The 19,284-nt window shown below is 39.9% G+C and overlaps 1 protein-coding gene across 1 annotated transcript in view; it reads right to left on the bottom strand.

Moving 5' to 3' along the window:
• Positions 1 to 13,151: 13,151 nt before the first annotated feature.
• Positions 13,152 to 19,284, bottom strand: part of LOC119138037 (metabotropic glutamate receptor 4-like) — an 87,810-nt gene continuing 81,677 nt past the window's right edge. Inside the window, exons 10-11 of the mRNA XM_037277724.1 lie at positions 16,851 to 17,097; positions 13,152 to 14,817 (exon numbers count right to left, since the gene is read on the bottom strand). Coding sequence (XP_037133619.1) covers positions 14,768 to 14,817; positions 16,851 to 17,097 — 297 coding nt within the window. The 3' untranslated portion in view covers positions 13,152 to 14,767. The remainder of the gene's footprint in view (positions 14,818 to 16,850; positions 17,098 to 19,284) is intronic.

Raw genomic sequence — 19,284 nt, 5'->3', positions numbered from 1 at the left:
CCCCATCTCATCAGATCTTGTCGTAGGTCACGAGAACAGGATCACTTTCTAATCAAGCGCTCACCCTTCATCATCTCCAACTGCCGCCTTTAAGCAGTCATAAATAAGCATGGGGTGAGCTCCTCATTTGTCATTTGCGGTCCTGCTCGCTATACATCTTCCCCTTTAGGAGCCATAGCTCTTCTTTACAACACCTGCCTTAAGTAGAAAACGCCGGCAACAAATAATTCTGGGAAAATAATGGGCTTCTCAATGATGAGGAAAGAAACCCCTCGTAAAATACCCTTTTAAGTTTTCATTTGAGCAAATAACAGGACTCCTATTAGCATATGTCATTTATTTTGTGCTGGGCCATTTTCGACCTTGACTGGCTGTATCCTCTGGAACAGGCGGAGCTAAAGGGGGGCAGGAGCACTGAAACCCTGCCCCTCTAAATATGTTTGGAGCCTCCAGGTGCCAGGCCACATCATTGACTTTTTTTCTGGGAATTCTTTTGTTTTCTTGAATTCTTTTGTTTTCCACATTTCCCCTCACCATACATAAAATGAATCTTTATCACCCTTTTTGGAAATTCCTTTTTGGATTTGTAATTTATTGTTTTTGGCTTGAGGAAGCCCTGAAATATCCTTGACTCACCCACCATGGCCCCCCCCCCAAAAGAAATACTCTGAGAAATATTTTAAAATTGAATTATGTATTCTTATTAGCATAAAACAATGTGCAATAGCCTAGTGTAGTATTGAAGTTGTGTATTTTCTTGGAGAAACTTGATCTGTCCAAGCGACTCTCTGGAATCATGGACGAGCCATTTCTGGGTTGACGATGAAAGAACTCTCTTTGACTCAACATTTTTGGTTGGACAAGGAAGGAAATAAGTTTGACATCTGTTATCTACATAAACAATGTATGTTCTACCAAAAATGCTTTCTGCTGGTATTAGTTTAATAAAAACTGATGTACGTATACATCAGGCTTACCTACTTTATATTTATGCTAAATGTTATTTGTTGGCAGACATACTGAATAGTTCAACATTAATTCCCAAAGACTATTACATTAAAATTATCTGCAACAACAACATGATTATCTCACACTGAAAAGCAATTTGTGAAGTAGGCAGTTGTTCAGGTCAAAGCCATTTCCTGTTCTGCTGATCAACATTGTAAATTGAAGAAAATGTCCAAGGTCACGGGTTCTTGTCATTATTTAGAGAGAGACTAGCTAAAAAGATACTGTTGATGCTGTATAATTAAGAAAAGACAAAACATTTGAGATAATTGTTTGTGATTGGGTATTAAAGGTTGAGCCTTGACATATTTGCAAAGGAAAAGGCAGTTTTTCTCATCAGAAGTAAAGTTTGATGTATTCTGCAATATGGAGACTACACAAATACTGTTGTCATTAAATTATTATTTACTAAATAGATAATTAAGAAAGATGTGTTTTGATTCCCCGCCCATTCACAGTCAGTGTCGTCAGACTGCTTTTGCCAAATGGTTTCAGTGCCTTCATTTGCTCCGAACGCTTGATGAGTCCTTTGTGGTTTGTAAATTCCCCTTGGGTCAATCCCCTGGCAATCCAGTCTTGCCAATATTGATTTCAAGTCAATAATGATGTGTATTGATTATATTACAACGGAACTTGTGGGAATTCTCTGGAGAAGGTTGTTGTATGACCCGTGAAGAAAAAAGAATGGGGAAGTTATATTGAATAGGCCAGTCATGAAAACATTTGATTTATACAAATGATTCATACATTGTCTCTTTTATGATATCAGCGTATTCATCAATAATCTACCAGAAAATAAATCCACTATGAATCTGAATGTATGTTGCATGTTATTTCTGTGTGGATGGAATACAATTCTTGTAAGAGGTTAACTGTGAAGTGAAGATCAGGTAACTCTGACTGTATTTGTAAACTGTATGTTTGTATAACTTTAGCTAGCACATTTGTTTAATCAATTTCTCAGTCTGTCTACCTCGCTGGTTCCATATTTAATAGTTGAAATTATAACGATCACATTGTATCCAAACCTCAGCTCAGCAGGTTTGTTATATGAGCAGAGTTAAATTGATGTGAAAGTTGGTTATTTCTTGCTTACTTGGCTGGCCAACCAACACCTGAGTCATAAAATGATTTATTTGTCTGCCCGGTACTTTCACAGCCCTTGCTTTGTGACTTTGAGATGGAAATAAATGATCACAGTATGATGTTGTGCTTTGCAGCCGCAAGCTGCGTGTTTTGGGCATTGATTACATTCTAGTGAAAGCTCTGGATGAATGCATGAGGGAAATCAATGGATTGACACTAACCATTACTTTCTATTTACTGTAATGTCTAATATACGTCATCGTTGTTTGGGAATGAACGGGTTTTAAAACATCACATGATGCTTACAGTACATCTAAAACAAATGATTATAACAATATAGTCGAGAGAAAAATCATGTTATTTTGCCTCATTCAAATCATGCAAAAACTGTCTATCATATCTGAACATTTAAATATGTAAACTAAAGTGCAATCACATTTGTAAATGAATGGCTTCTGGTTTTTGAAATGTAAATAAACCAATCTACTGTGATAAAACAACAAAATTGCAATAACTGCATTAACCATCAAAGTGAAGTCTAACTGTAACTGCTACCACTATTGTTGGGGAGCCAGAGGACTGTATAGGGGGTTGGCTCGGATGGTTATGCTCTTTTCGCCCCCGGGTGTCGGTCAGAACACAGGAGGGAAGACGTGGTTCAGTTACGATTGCTTTACTGAATTATTGGCAAAAAAGTAACAGGCACTGTGGCTCATAGGGGCATACAGGCAAACTGGCAAAAGGGTACAGGCACATGTTTGGTCGTAAGGATGTAAGAGCAGGTGTGTGTAGTGTACATGGCTGAGTCTTTGGGTGTATGAATGTGATTCTTGTGTGTGTGATTATTTTATGAAGCATGTGAAGGGTGTGTGTGTGTGTCCTGTGTGTGTGTATGTGGTTCTGCAACAGACAGAAATACAGCACGCTCAACTTCTGCGTCACACAACACTAGTAGACGGCACACATTACCGAACTAACTGTGCGTAACGGTTCCCCTAAATGAAATACTCTTGGCAACACACCAAACATAAGTCATCGGACAACAAAATACATTTGCTGGCGACCGTTAGTCGCTGTGCCGCTGCGTAACGGCTACTCGTACGATGCGAGGCAAACTTAAAGGAGGGCGCCGAAGCTATAAATCAAACGGCGCACACGCGAAACAAACGGCACAACAGTAGACAGTAGTAACAATGAAATGTATATACTCACTTTGTGTCAAAGACGCACACGATCACAGCAACATACTCAGTCGATACCAGCAACCTTTAACTTACCGCTGTGCACAAGCTCCAACAATCGCGATAAGCTGAGGTAACTCACGGGAGACTTAAGGCGCGGTGACGTAACGTTCCAACATTTTAACATCAATATAGGAACCTTTCTAACAGCTATTTTTATTTTTCTTCTTTGTGACAGGGGTTCGCTTTAAAGATATCTGGCGCCATCTAGCGTTGTGAATGGGCATAATGTCTAGACCCCGAATGTAAGTTGACCCCAACTTTTTCAGTCTTATTTCAATGCAAAAAACACCGTCTTATATTCGGGCCAATACGGTACTTTCCGTGTCCCAGTTGTTAGGCAGACAAGCTAACCCTTATCCAATGTTGCCTATGACAATATCCTTTTGGGGGAAATATATTGCCATCTAAAAAAAGTATGTTTTGGACATTGCCCTTCACATCGGCAATTTGTCAGCCGCAATCTGGAACGTCCACATGTTAACAGCTGGTGGCCACAAAGGGATGGATGAGGCAATTTTTTTTAATCCGTTCAATTGTGGCTGTGATTTGAAAACCATACTGAGGCAAGGCAAGACAAATAAAGTCAATACATGTCACTGAATTCCATCTTTTTCCCAATGCCAACATTGGATTACAGTGGATTGCAACATCCAGTTCAAACCTAGGTCAGGACCCACCAAACATACACAGAGTGGAAATTCAATTTAACGGACTCCAGATTGAACAGACCGAAAATGGGCACTCCAGTCCACTCAAAACAGCCCTTTGTACAATCGTTGTCACAGTCTGTTAGTTCCAGAATTGACCGCTGATATTTCCTGGCGCCATATGGTACAATCAAAAGACTGTTGCACGTATATGCGGGATGTGCCGTTATTGTTACAGGCATAGAGTCACTTGGAGTACAAACTAGATCTATGCCTATGTGGCGGCCATATTGGCATGTGCAGTGTTTTCAGCCGAGGCAATGAAAAGGACATTAGCTTAGTGTCATGATAGGCACACAGCTCAGAGGCATATCTACCTTTTCATAACTTTCACAACACAAGAGCAATTAAAAAGAGAGATTAAAAATACATTACAGGTTTCATTAGCGCACACTTTATGTTGCTCCGAGCACAAAATCTATGGATTGATCCTGACTATTGATCGAAATATTGATTATGCTATGTAGATACCCTGAGCTAATGTACATACACATCAAGTGTTTGTTTGAATATAAAAATAAACAATGGAGATGAAATCTAATAATTGAAATCCAGGCAATATGCTGTAGGAATCTGATGAAAATATATGTCTTCAGATTGTGATTTTAAGATAGATGGAAAGTTTACATGTTTGTTGGGTTGATGTAATGGATTAATTATAGCCACACGTCCCTGAAAATGATGACGGCACAGCATTGGATGGAACAAATGGATTTCTATAGGATATAAATGTGAGGTTTAACAAGCCCCCTCAATTACAGGGTAGCAAATGTCTTGGAATTAATATACGTACATTCATTTTATTTGGACTGATGAACTGATATCAAAGATTGAAAAGAAACGTGTGGGCCAGGAGCCAGTTTTTCATGCTGCATTCAGGCTTTTCTTTACAGGCATGATTTTAATGGGCTTGACATTAACATTAACACAATTGTGGTGGGCTTTATAGGTACAAAGGAAAAGTTTGAATTGAACAGGTTGGGGGATTTGGAAGTTGTGGAGGTTCTGGAGGACAGCGGCCATTTTGAAGAAGAAAAAGTTTTTGCCAAAGTTTTAAATTGATGTCTGGTATTTGGCAGTTTCAGCGGCAAATATCTTTTTTTCAGTCATTACTTTTTAATGTTGTCCCTTAACGTGCAATTGTGATGTGCATTCCAGTTTTTAAGTGAACAGAATCTTTAGAATCAGTTCACTCAAAAGATTTGTTCAAACAAATCGTTCAACGAAGTAGTGGTTAGTGCTCTGGACTCTTAACCCACCGACCCGAGTTCAATTCCCAGTACAACCTTATTTTTCTTTTCTTTACCTCGTGTAGTGTACCTATCGTAGGGTCCATGAGGTGTACCTAATCACAGGCCACTTCGTTAGGGAAAAAGCTTAAGTGAAAGTGAAAAGTGTTTGATCTGTGACATCCCTTGGACACTCCATTAGGTACACCGCCATTTTCAAGTGTAACTAATAACAGTCCACTTTATTAGGGAAATATCATGGTCAAAGGTCACAGGTGTCAAGCTCTAGTCCTCGGGGCCGCATTCCAACATGTTTTCCAAGATTCCCTCGTTAAGTGCACCTGCGTGAAAAGTTTTTGGTCATTTTCACGTTCTGCAGGAGCTAAAACTTTTCACGCAGGTGCGCTTAACGAGGGAATCACACGGACACTCCATTAGGTACACCGCCATTTTCAAGTGTACCTAATAACAGGCCACTTTATTAGGGAAATATCATGGTCAAAGGTCACAGGCGTCAAGCTCTAGTCCTTGGGGCCGCATTCCATCATGTTTTCCAAGATAATAAAGTGGCCTGTTATTAGGTACACTTGAAAATGGCGATGTACCTAATGGAGTGTCCATGTGATTCCCTCGTTAAGTGCACCTGCGTGAAAAGATTTTGGTCATTTTCACGTTCTGCAGGAGCTAAAACTTTTCACGCAGGTGCGCTTAACGAGGGAATCACACGGACACTCCATTAGGTACACCGCCATTTTCAAGTGTACGTAATAACAGGCCACTTTATTAGGGAAATATCATGGTCAAAGGTCACAGGCGTCAAGCTCTAGTCCTTGGGGCCGCATTCAAACATGTTTTCCAAGATAATAAAGTGGCCTGTTATTAGGTACACTTGAAATGTACCTCTACCTCTAAATGTAGCTCTAAACCTAACCCTAGCCCTAAGCTTTAGGGAGGTGTATGGTTATATGGGGCAGCACACGAGCAACTGTGTTGCAAATTTTTCTATGACAAAATATTTTAGTTCCCAATGGGATTTGAACACAGGTACCTGGGGTGAGAGTCCAGAGCACTAACCACTACACTATGGAACACTCGCTTATGGTAAATGGAATATATATGGTTTTATGGAGCAGCTCACAAGCAAATAGTTTAAAGGGGCAGCACACAAGCAACTGTGTTGCAAATATTTCTATGATAAAACATTTTAGGTGTCACTGGGATTTGAACCCAGGGCACTGGGGTGAGAGTGAAGGGCACTAACCACTATACGATTGAACCCTCGCTCTCATTGCATGAGATATATATGGTTTTATGGAGCAGCTCACAAGCAAATTGTTATAATGGTTATATGGGGCAGCACACGAGCAACTGTGTTGCAAATTATACTATGATAAAATATTTGAGGTCTCACTGGGATTTGAACCCAGGTCGCTGGGGTGAGAGTCCAGAGCACTAACCACTACACTAGGTAACCCATGCTTACATGACATGGAATAAATATGATTTTATGGAACAGCTCACAAGCAAATAGTTATAATGGTTATATGGGGCAGCACACGAGCAACTGTGTTGCAAAATTTATTATGATAAAATATTTTAAGTCTCACTGGGATTTGAACCCAGGTCGCTGGGGTGAGAGTTAGGGTATTAACCACTACACTACTGAACTCTCGCTCACATTGCATGGAATATATATGGTTTTATGGAGCAGCTCACAAGCAAATAGTTACAATGGTTATATGCGGCAGCACACGAGCAACTGTGTTGCAAATTTTTCTATGATTAAAGATTTTAGGTTTCACTGGGATTCGAACCGAGGTCACTGTGGTGACAGTCCAGAGAACTAACAACTACACTATGTAACACTCGCTCACATTGCATGGAATATATATGGTTTTATGGACCCTACCCCTAACTCTAACTAACTCTAGCTCTAACCCAAACCCTAACCCTAAGGGAGGTGTATGGTTATATGGGGCAGCACACGAGCAACTGTGTCTATGATAAAATATTTTAGGTCCCAACGGGATTTGAACCCAGGTCACCGGGGTGAAAGTCCAGAGAACTAACAACTACACTATGAAACCCTCGCTCACATTGCATGGAATATATATGGTTTTATGGACCCTACCCCTAACTCTAACCCTCACCCGAACCCTAGCTCTAACCCAAACCCTAACCCTAACCCTAGCTCTAACCCTAACCCTAGCTCTAACCCTAACCCTAACCCTAACCCTAACCCTAGCTCTAACCCTAACCCTAGCTCTAACCCTAACCCTAGCTCTAAACCTAACCCTAATCCTAGCTCTAACCCTAGCTCTAACCCTAACCCTAGCTCTAACCCTAACCCAAGCTCTAACCCTAACCCTAGCTCTAAACCTAACCCTAATCCTAGCTCTAACCCTAGCTCTAACCCTAAACCTAGCTCTAACCCTAACCCTAGCTCTAACCCTAACCCTAGCTCTAAACCTAACCCTAATCCTAGCTCTAACCCTAACCCTAACCCAAGCTCTAACCCTAACCCTAGCTCTAAACCTAACCCTAATCCTAGCTCTAACCCTAAACCTGGCTCTAACCCTAACCCTAGCACTAACCCTAACCCTAGCTCTAACCCTAACCCTAGCTCTAAACCTAGCTCTAAACCTAACCCTAATCCTAGCTCTAACCCTAACCCAAACCCTAACCCTAAACTTTAGGGAGGTGTATGGTTATATGGGCAGCACACGAGCAACTGTGTCTATGATAAAATATTTTAGGTCCCAACGGGATTTGAACCCGGGTCGCTGGGGCTGAGAGTCCAGAGCACTAACCACTACACTATGGAACCCTCGCTTACGTTACATGGAATATATATGGTTTTATGGAGCAGCTCACAAGCAAATAGCTATAATGGTTATATGCGGCAGCACACGAGCAACTGTGTTGCAAATATTTCTATGATAAAATGTATTAGGTCTCGCTGGGATTTGAACCCAGGTCATTGAGGTGAGAGTCCAGAGCACTAACCACTACACTATGGAAGCCTTGCTTATGTTACATGGAATATATATGGTTTTATGGATCAGCTCACAAGCAAATGGTTATATGGGGTAGCACACGAGCAACTGTGTTGCAAATATTTCTATGATAAAACATTTTAGGTGTCACTGGGTGAGAGTCCAGAGCACAAACTACTACACTATGGAACCCTCACTCACATTGTATGAAATATATAGGGTTTTATGGATCAGCTCACAAGCAAATTGTGATAGTTATATGGGGCAGCACACGAGCAACTGTGTTGCAAATTTTTCTATGATAAAATATTTGAGGTCTCACTGGGATTTGAACCCAAGTCGCTGGGGGTGAGAGTCCAGGGTACTAACCACTACACTATTGAAACCTCTCTGAAGTGTAGAAATAAGATAGAACCTCATAAAGGAAAATAAACAGTTAAAGGCAAATTGTAAAATGTACTATACAACATACCTTTCTGGTTGGGCTATGCACATTGTTCCCCATTGTACACTTGATTGTACTTAATTTTCTTGGACAAAAAAATAACACATAGGAAGCATCATAATAATATTTCTTCCTCTCTCCCACTGGTAAATCCTGTGGAGAGGGTTACGATTTTCAAACACCTCTGATAAAGACACCCAAAATAGCTTACACATACTGTAGATGGGAACTGGGAATTCAAATTACATAACAAGGAACAAATGACGCCAATCAAGAGAAAATCACTTTTTGATAAGACGACAAATACGTTCCAAAAAGTCAGCCAGGAGGCAAAGTACAGATTTTGGCCTTCAACCCCCCTAACCTTTTGTATTTACTGTACGTTTAATGGCATTTTGTAATTCTGCACAGCGCTGACATTTTCATCTCACAGCTTTTCATCAACTACTAACGATCAATAACTGATTTCAGTGCTCCGGTGGCGTCTTACCATGCCATTATTTGACGGTGATACATCATAAAAATGTCACTATGCGAAATGCAGTATGCGGAATTAAACAAAGTGCAGAATATACACTGACAAATCCATTTTGATCAAATACACTGATAATGAGTTACCGCTTATGAGCGATAAAAAAATGGATAGCCTTTTAATGCTAACGCAAAAAAAATACACATAACTTGGTATGCAGCAAACCTATTTGAGATCTGACAAAAGCAACACTTCACAGAACCAATGTCTGCATGGATGGATTTCGATTCCAGCTGGAAGAAACAGATGACAGATGAAGGATGTCTCACAAGTAGAATGGGGAAGCTAGTATGTATGTGTGCATCCGTATCTGAGTTTCTGAATTTTACTTTGAAACACACCCATTTTCCCTTTTGTCTCCATTATTAATTATATAATTCAATATAATTATGTAATATAATCATATATTATATAATACAATATAATTAATAATTTCAAAAAATTAATTCTAGAAACCTATTTTTACTTCTTTACTATTATAATTCTTTAAATGTTTGTAAAGTTTTGGTTCCTTTAGTAATTTGGCTAAGCTTTTGTTTTCTCTCCTTTGCTTCTGATTATTGTGTTTTTAAATGCTTATAAATATTGCGTCTTTGCTTGTGAAACACATTAAGTTGCTTTGTGTATGAAATGTGCTGTACAAATACAACTGCCTTGCCTTCACTGACAACTCCAACATGACGGGCGGGAACGCAACCATCATTCAATGATCCGAATGCTTGGAGGTGGCTCATTAATATAGATGGGGTTTTTATAGGAATGGCTGTTGAGCTAAATTATTCAGGGGAGGGGGGGGCAGGAGACCTATGGACTGCACAACTAACGTAACATGTAAATAGTGACTGAGGGGCAGCAGGTTGAAGCAGGGGAGCGAACATGTGAAGAGTAATGGCACAACGTCATGATTGTCCTAAATCAGGAGCCATACCAAAGTAGCAGCGGCCGCATGCACATGCAAATACAACAGAGTGACCAAGAAACAAAAAAACATGTGATACATACCAGTACTTAAATATACAAACAGCTGTGCATATCCAGTCGTAATCACAGCCCAAAGAAGGCAGGAAAGCGAGACTGCGTACGCCGCCATTCGTATTTAAAAATAGCTGCTTTAAATTTTGGGCCTTCCTGTCTGGCCATTTTTGATTGACAGCCCATCACTGATGACAATACTGCTGTCAACATGAGCACTTGACCCCATGGATCAGAGCTGTTTATATTGCTGCGTCTGTTTTCGGTTTGTCATTACAGATGCAATTACAAATCGTCGTTGAAGGGGTCAAAGCTTCTGTTTTGTCAATTAAGATGTTGGATTTATAAAAACACAGACAGGGGAGAATGGAGACAAATCATCAGTTGTTCACGAGCATTGATTTTTGACAGTTAATTGCCAAAATAAACCCTCTGCATTTATTAGGGCATGTTTGTCATGTGCAATACTGCTGTGCTCCAATATGATCACATTTTTACCTTTGGTGGTCTGGCAATGTCGATTTGAGCAGTAATGTAAACCTACTGTGTCTTCTTTGCACACTAAAATTATACTATACGCATTTCAAAAGCAAACGCCCAGACAAATATATATTCTGTGCGGTGGTTCTGTCATTTTTAAGTGATCAAACATTCATAATCCAGTACGTCCTATCAACTGGTTCCATTGTGCTGTCAAGAATTCTGTTACAATTATTTAATGTCCAGAAAAGGGCTGCTGTTATGCATAATGGGTTTTATGCCTGAGTAATTTAAAAGTTTGTCAGACAGTTTATGAGCCAAGTTGAGGATCAGTAATCCGACTTGTACATGCACGGTGATGCGTTTGATTGTTTGATGGAGCGTGCTCATAAAGCCCTCCACTTGTTGCCAAGTACGGCCGTAAAGTCGTCTCCAAAAGTAATGCTGAAATAGTGAGTGTCACCCTATGAGACACAAGACCTTTTACCCTTTATAAAGAAGTGTAGACAGATGCTTTAGTTCAAATGAACTGACACACGGTGGGGGGGGTTATCCCTGCAAGAACCACTTGAGTAACCTTTCACATCAGTCTCCGTGTGAGAGGATCGCATGACAGGTTCAACGTTACGGCCATATGTAAGGGATGTGACTCATCGGTTATCAATGCCTGTCACATATACCTGTCCACTTGCCTTTTGTAATTTACCCAACTGCACTAAAAGCCCACACTGCAGTCTTGAAAGACCATTCTGTTACTAGATTAGATATTCTGTCAATGACGCACTTGGCATAGACATGAAGACACTTCAGTCTTGAACTACGTGATACACAGGTAACCCTCCGATGTCTTCTCTTTAAATGGAAACACACAAGATTTTGTGTTCTTCCATTCGGAGTTCAGAAAAGTTGAGACTAACATTGAAGGAATGACAAACAGAAGAGGACCCAAAAGGGTTTGACCACTGCAGGGCAGCCATAGTGTGCTTGTGACCTCATTCGTTCCGCACACCATATTTTATGAGGCGGCGCAGTGGAGCAAAGGTGAAGTCAGCCCGCCCAGCATCCTGCTGGTGTCCTCACAGAGAAACTAAAACCTCACGCTACATTGAATGCTTTCCTCATGAGGAAAAAAACAACAAACACGCTTGGTTTAAGATGAAGTGTGAAATTATTAAAGTGATATTTCAAATGAAGAGAACCTTGGATTTTCTTGTATTCCCTAAATGTTCTTTTGAACAGTATTTAATTATTTGCACAACAGGGATTTGGCTGTTAAAATTATACACTTAATGGAGGCAATATTGAGTATTTCTACTGAAAACCACAGGATCTTTGAAAAGGCCTGATAATTGCTTAAGCCACCATACACGCTTACACGCCAAATTGGTGTAAAAAAAAAAAAAAAAGGCAACCTTAACAGAATCCAACCAGAAAACACCAAAAATGAATCATACTTTGCGGTAAGCCAGATAATTGACTTTCAGGTATTTTTTGGGCCATTTTTTCCCCAGATTCCTCTGATTTTTTTTTAAATTCTTTGGGGGGGATTTCTAAAAAAATCCATCTCTATTTGGTATATGTACCCTGTGACTATCTGGTGACCAGTTCAAGGTGTGAGTCAGGTTGGACAGGCTCTTAAGTGATGTTGAATATTGCTGCATATTTAAACTCACTTTACTGGGTCTGTTTGATTAGAAGTCAATACAAAGCATGTATGTTTTCTTTGAACTTTTTTCATCCTTCATTATACCCAAGCTCAATATTTGTCTCCGTGTACTGCCCGAGGGAGACCTTCTGTGGCTTTAAAACGCTGCTTAGTATTAATGGAGGCAGCTTGTAATTGCTTTAATTTATCACGTCTGATGACAAATGATTGCATAATTATTTCTAATAGATGCATCACTATGGAAAGCGGTTACGAGAGGGCACGGGGAAGAGGAGGTTCTCGTATGATGGCTGTCATTATTTTGGCACTCAAAGTGACCCATGACGAGTTAATCAGTTGCTGGTGATGGCATTTTTTTTCTGGAGAGCTGCTTTACCAAACGCTACAGGGAACATTAAATGTGGCCCGATGGCACTGTGCATGTTTGTATTTTAATTTGGCTTTCCATATGTTCATTATGTCACATGCTGTTGGAAAACCGAACATTTCCCAATGGGAAGTCCCCCCTGGATAAAAAGAGACTACAGTAAATGTATATTGCTACGTACGTCCAATGATGTCTTGAATTGAATTAGCCATCTATGCATACCTAGCATGTATGAAATTGTATCATCTATTGAACTCTTTTTTTTTTTTTTTTCTTCCCAATTTCAGTTGTCCATATTTTTGCTTGCATCTACCAAACCACAGTTTTGTATTCTAGTCAATATCATAGCTGCAAAACAACAACAACTACAACAAAACTATTCATAAAATAGTGAAGATAAAGTAAAACACATTATTACGAAAAGTGTGCTTTTATTAGAAACATCTCGTATAAAAATGAACATGCTCTACACATCTGTATTCTTTTCTATAGATAATTCATAAATATCCAGGCACTGTATTTATTTTTGTTTCCCTTTTTTTTAAATAATTTCCATACATAAAGCAAACATGATGAAACCATTTGTAAACATACATTTACTTGCCACTTACAGTAGTTTCAAAACTCAGCACTTAACATTTTTTTTATTTTGTTCCACATACAATGTTTTAGAAAAATAAAAGCAATATTGTGACAAAAAAAGCCGTTAAGTGTATTCATTATCACAAACACTTTTCCCACAAACAATACTTTATCCAAATAATGGAAAAAAATGCCTATGCAGCAATATCTTAAAACCATTCTTCTAGCTGAGAGCTGCAAGAATTTTTAATAAAACCCAATCCCTTGGTGTGTTATAATTCTCTTCAACAGTTACCTTCCGGGACATCAGACCTGAATATCAAGTTGTTCACATGACTTACATTTTTCGACATGCAACAAACGTATTCTGCATGGCTGAGGATAAGTATTGTGACAAATTCAAGAGTTGCTCTTTTCACGAGGAATACGGAAGGAGAATTAGAGAGACAGACGACAGAAGTGGAGTTTACACATTTCGATTTTGTACACTGAGTTCTTTCGTAGTGTTTGAACAGAATGCACTCAGACGTTACGCAAAGCATACGACACCATGAGCGGTCCGTGAGAGATGAGAGGTCAGTGCACAAAATGAAGGGAATGGATGCTAGAATACACGATCAGCCTTGATTTTGTAACTATCAATAACAGCTTCCAAAATCCCGTGTAAGGGGGGGGGATCCCAAATATATTCCATAAAAACAAAAGATTAATTAAATATGGGCCATTTAATTGGACATTTTTAAAGTAGACTCCATATCCTCATTGAGCTAAACAAATCAACTTCTGTGTTGTTGGACTCCGTTTTCAGAGGTTGGCTAATGGTCGCTACTGTTAATGACAATCATGACACATCGCATTCCATTGACAACACAGCACAGTACACGTGATGCGCCCACAAGCATGCTCTGGGACTGTACATTAGGTTTGCCCCAAAAATTGATGGCGATGTTGACACAATTATGAAACACTGATAGAAAACACAAATAAATCGGAATGACCGAGCGATTTCTTTTTGACTGTCGCCAGATATGGTTAGTTCACAAACTCTTGTAAGGCAGTGTACAGTTTGACGAGTAGCAACTCCATCAAGATTTAGTTCATCCCCCACCACCTAGGTTTTTATTGTTTGTTTTTTGAGTGAGTCGAATGGCTCAGCCAAGGAGATGCCTGAAATATGTGCTATTGACTTCTGAAAGCAAACAAAGTGTTGGTTTGAGGTGGCGCATTCATCCTGTGCCTGGAAACATCACAACCCAACATTATGTGTCTCAGGGAAGGGGGAAATGAACGGTTCCCGACTTTTCATCCCTCATCTCTTGCTTGCATTCGACTCATGTCTGATAGAAGTGGTGTTTATTATCTAAAAAAATATGACATCCTTTCAATCCCAGCTTTCGTCTGTGCGGCAGCATATCTTCTAGTATCTCTCCTTGGGCTCACACTCGGCTGCCTCTTAGATGGCATGGTTACTGTAGCTTATATATGTCTGCTTGGAGGCCAACACTGCAGGGGAGGGGGGTGCAACAACAAGAATAAACATGATTAAAAATGCTCACTGATTGATGTGGAAATTGGCATTAAACGGAAATCTTGGGAACACATGTCCTGATTGATGAGTTCTATTTATGACTTAATAAAATTAGGGCAAAAAAAACAGTTTCCCCCCCTTTCCATCAACCATTTTGCTGGATTTCAAAAATGTTGCTACGCTGTAGTAAAAATAAGTATTTCAAAAGCAGTTGCTTGGATTTAATTATCCTCTTATTATGGATAACTTTGTGGCATATAATGCACTTTAATATATATATATATATATATACGTATATATATATATATATATATATCAATCATGATGCAAAAACCTATTTACTCCGGGCATTGTGCAAAATGTGCAAGAATATAAAGTGAATTAGCTGTTGCTAAGTATGCATGTAATACCTCTTGGCACTGTAAACGTCGTCATTCATGTTTGATAGTAGAAACACTCTTTGATATGCTGTTGCTGTTCATGCAATCATATGTGACCTGCGAGTCAAACTTGTAAGACTGATAGAAAATACGTTCCGTGTGTCACAATCAAACAGTGAGCATGCACGGTGGTGGTAATCACTATACCAATCAGTCCGTGCAGCGGATTGAATGTCAGATGTGATGAATCTAGTCAGAAAATAGCTGAGTACCAGCATCAGGCCAGTGGTACCACAGACAAGGCGATGTAATGCTTCCAGCGTCAGCGGCACACGGTATAGAGTTGTAGTCACTTCATTCCAAACCTTTCCTCCAACCAGAGCATTGATAAATGAATATTATTTGAATATTTATAGGCTGTGAGGCCTAGATAAAAAATAGATGGTCCAGGAAGAATTGGAGCCATCTGTCTTTAACACTGTGTTGCTTTTGTTTGGAAGCACCACACACCGATTTTGTCATCCATGTTGTCGGTGTGCACTGATCAAGTAAGCAGTCACGATTATTGTTCCTAATGCTTTTTTTTTTTTTTTTTGCTGGTGTGCACACAGTGATGGTGAACGTCTGCATTAACGTAAAGATACAAAAAAGTGGTCACGAGGAGGAGCATCCAGTGGGTTACCTGAGAGCTTAAGATCCCTCACAAGGCTCCCTTACCTCAACATAGTCTGACACAGACACACAGAACACTTGTCAGCTTATCCCATTCAAGGAAGCACGTGAGAGTCAGCACGTACACAGATTTGCTATACTGCATTCTGAGGTTGCAAAAAAAGGCATACACCCAAGATAGATGTACGTGTGGGCGAATGCTTTTGAGTATTTCATACAGTTGAGTTTGTCTGTGAATCAGATCAGGACTTGGAGTAATCATGCACGGCTGCTTGATTTAATCCTTCTCCCCACACGTCGACCGCCTTTATCTTGGTGATTGAAAAAAAAAATCTTTTTGCAACACTACTCGGCTCTTTCATCCCTTTCAAAATCAGACCAGTGTGGGCTCCCCGTCACTCCCCCTGATTGGCAATTGGCGGTTTTACTGGAGATATGAAGAATAGAACCTTTTTGTGTACCCGAGGTGAAAGATTTTGAATCAACCCGGTGGAACAGACAAGTCACCTCCTGCTTTTCTTGTTACGCTCTTACACTGATTTGCTGATTTGTTTGTAGGATTACACACACACAAAAAAAGCATATTTAAAAAGATTAGTTCCATCACGCTTTGTGAAGTAGCAACACACGGATGAGTGAGAGCCTGCTTAATTTTGCAGCAGATGAAGAAAAATTCTATTTCATTCTTATTAAGATTGCAACAATCTATTATGGTATTTCCATAATTAAAGTAAATGGAATGCACAAATTTTATGAAAAAAAAAATTCGACTCTTTTCACTGTATTTCATATAAACAAGTGCGTTCAAACGGTACTGTGTGCATGAGGTGGGTATTTGATAATACTGGAAAGTACAAGATAAGAGCCATTCATTATTTGTAGACTTCCTTGTATGTCATCATCGGACATTCAAAGCTGTCACAACCGCTTACTACATGTGGGTGAGCAAGACCAACCTTGTGTTTCCAGACTTTCGCAGAGTTCTGACTTTGCCTCCCCATTGGGCCTCAGACCACCTTTTGGGTTGAACTTGTTGGACATGGTGGCTGCGGTGACCACAGCCTTCAGGCTGCGCTTGCGCTTTGGTACGTTCTGCTCCGGATGAAAGAGAACCACGTAGACCTTGGGCATGTAAAGCATACCCAGAGAGACGGATGCACTGAGGCTAACAGAGATGGTCAAGGTTGTGGTCTGGATGTACATCTGCATTATAGAAGAGACAGAATATCAGTAAAGTATTCTTTGTTGAGGCATGATGACACATGTCAAGAATGTGACCTATTCATCGGCGTTAGTGTTGACTGAATGAGTACATTTGCAGCTTGTCATAGCTTCACTGGTCTGTCAAAAAATGGTCAAAGATTGAACCCAAAATACAAACCACAGGAGTCATTGCTCCGTCAATCAATATTTCTCACTGTGTTTTTTTAATTATTATTTTTTATACTGTACACCAACTAAAGGAATGTCTCGATATGGATGTCAGTGTAGGCTGCTCTTTTATTTTTGCCTTGAGGCTTTAGACCACAGCATGAAGGCTTTCGGCCAGTGACAGCTGCAGCTCACAGCTGGGAGTCAGAAACATGGCTACAGGCTACAAAACGGAGCACAGACAAACATCTTCCCGTTGCTCAGAACAAGTGTTTTATTTTTTCAGGGTTTTTGGTTTTCTTTAATTCTGAGGAGGTGGGTAAATGCTGAGTTTGCAGAGGGTTTGAAAAATGAAGTTGTAGACTCAGTCAGGTACACCAAAGCAAATGTAATGAATGCTTGTGAAATACCAAAGCATCAAAAGGTTGGCATCATTTTCCATAGTGTGAATTTTATTTATATCTTCAAAAATGTTTGGAATGTGTTGCCTTAAGTGACAAAGCCTGTTGCATTGTGGTGGTAGAAATCCTTCAACAAGTTTGTCTACAGGTTTTTCATTGGCATGTAAGCTTGTGCAATAATAGTTATTATCCTCATACTAGGGTTATTTGATACCTCTTCTTTTCAGACCGATACCAATATGAGTCCTGAATGTTTTGAGTACTCACAATACATCTAACACTTTTGACACATTTGCATTTAAGCCAGTGCCAAAAATATAGTGAACAATGACATTTCTTTGTGACACAGATGACGACTTGCCAATGTGTCAAACTGCTGCAGGATAACGCCAACTCCTGCCGAGAAGGACTTAGTCAATATCTGATTTTTTTCTTTTTTTTTGATGAATGATTTTTGTGTGTGTGTCAAACAGGGAGGTGTTAATATGATATACATTTACTTTTTTCTTGTTTTTGTGTAGCTAATGTTGCGGTTCTGTGAATATGATACATAAAATGTAGAGTGGGCCAGTCGATGTCTACCAGGTAAGATGTCAATACAGACTGGACGTGATGGGTCATCGTGTTCCATCAACATTCCTTCATGGCGGAATGGCACTCTTGTAATCTCCAGAGAAGATTACACATTGCCTGGGGTAAAGTCACAACACTGTACAGACTAGAGTCACAGTGAGCGGAATGGAGACCATTGTCCACTTCCTGCAGCTGTCAATTTTCCCTGACGTGTCGATATGATTGTTGATCTGCTCCATGCACAGGTAGAAAGTGAGTATTTTCACACTTTGTTCAAGAATGGCTTTCTTTTGTCACAAGGTAAAACACGTTTTCTGTATGATGGACTCCGGTTGCACAATATTCCAAGGTAGCTCTTCAATCTACACTCACAACAATTATTTTATTTTTTGTGGACCTTTGATGATGATCTGCGTTTTGGCTGGACGTTTTTCCTCACAAGCTTGGTGAATATGGAAGTCTTTTGAAATGCCACTATCAAGAGAACATTCTACCCCGATAGAACATCAAGTCGAATGACCATATGATTAGGCAACTAGCATAATTCTAGTCTCTTCTTCTACATTCTCTCACACAAACACAGATTCCAAGAATTAACCTCACAAGCGTAATCTCTGCAGAAAGAAATGCTGGATCATTATCGTGATGCGTAGTCAAATCAGTGCCGGCTCTACGCAGGGGCAAGAGGGGGCAACGCCCCCTCAAACAGATGTCCTGCCCCCTCGAATCAAACTTATAGAAGTGAAAAATCCGCTGATAGAAACACACGTTAATCAGCCCCCTCTCTTCTCTCATGTCGGTGCAGTGTGTGTCCTCCCTCACACGGCCTGCTGTCAGGACTCCGCGCCCCTCCGTAAACATCCAATCACTGTGAGTATGCAAATGAGGCAAGACGCAGCCAGAGAGTGTCAAGTTACAGTCAGCGCGGTAGGAGTTGGAAGAAGCAGTAAAAACTCCACTAAACTCGTCGTAGCGACCCGTGATATAACTAATGATTAACGACAACTCAAATAATAGTTAATATAACATTCATATTATATGTCCC

Source organism: Syngnathus acus, chromosome 2 (genome assembly GCF_901709675.1).
Source record: "Syngnathus acus chromosome 2, fSynAcu1.2, whole genome shotgun sequence".
Taxonomy (NCBI): Eukaryota; Metazoa; Chordata; class Actinopteri; order Syngnathiformes; family Syngnathidae; genus Syngnathus; species Syngnathus acus.
The sequence above is the reverse complement of the archived record's forward strand: the minus strand, read 5'-3'. Positions and strand labels throughout refer to the sequence as shown.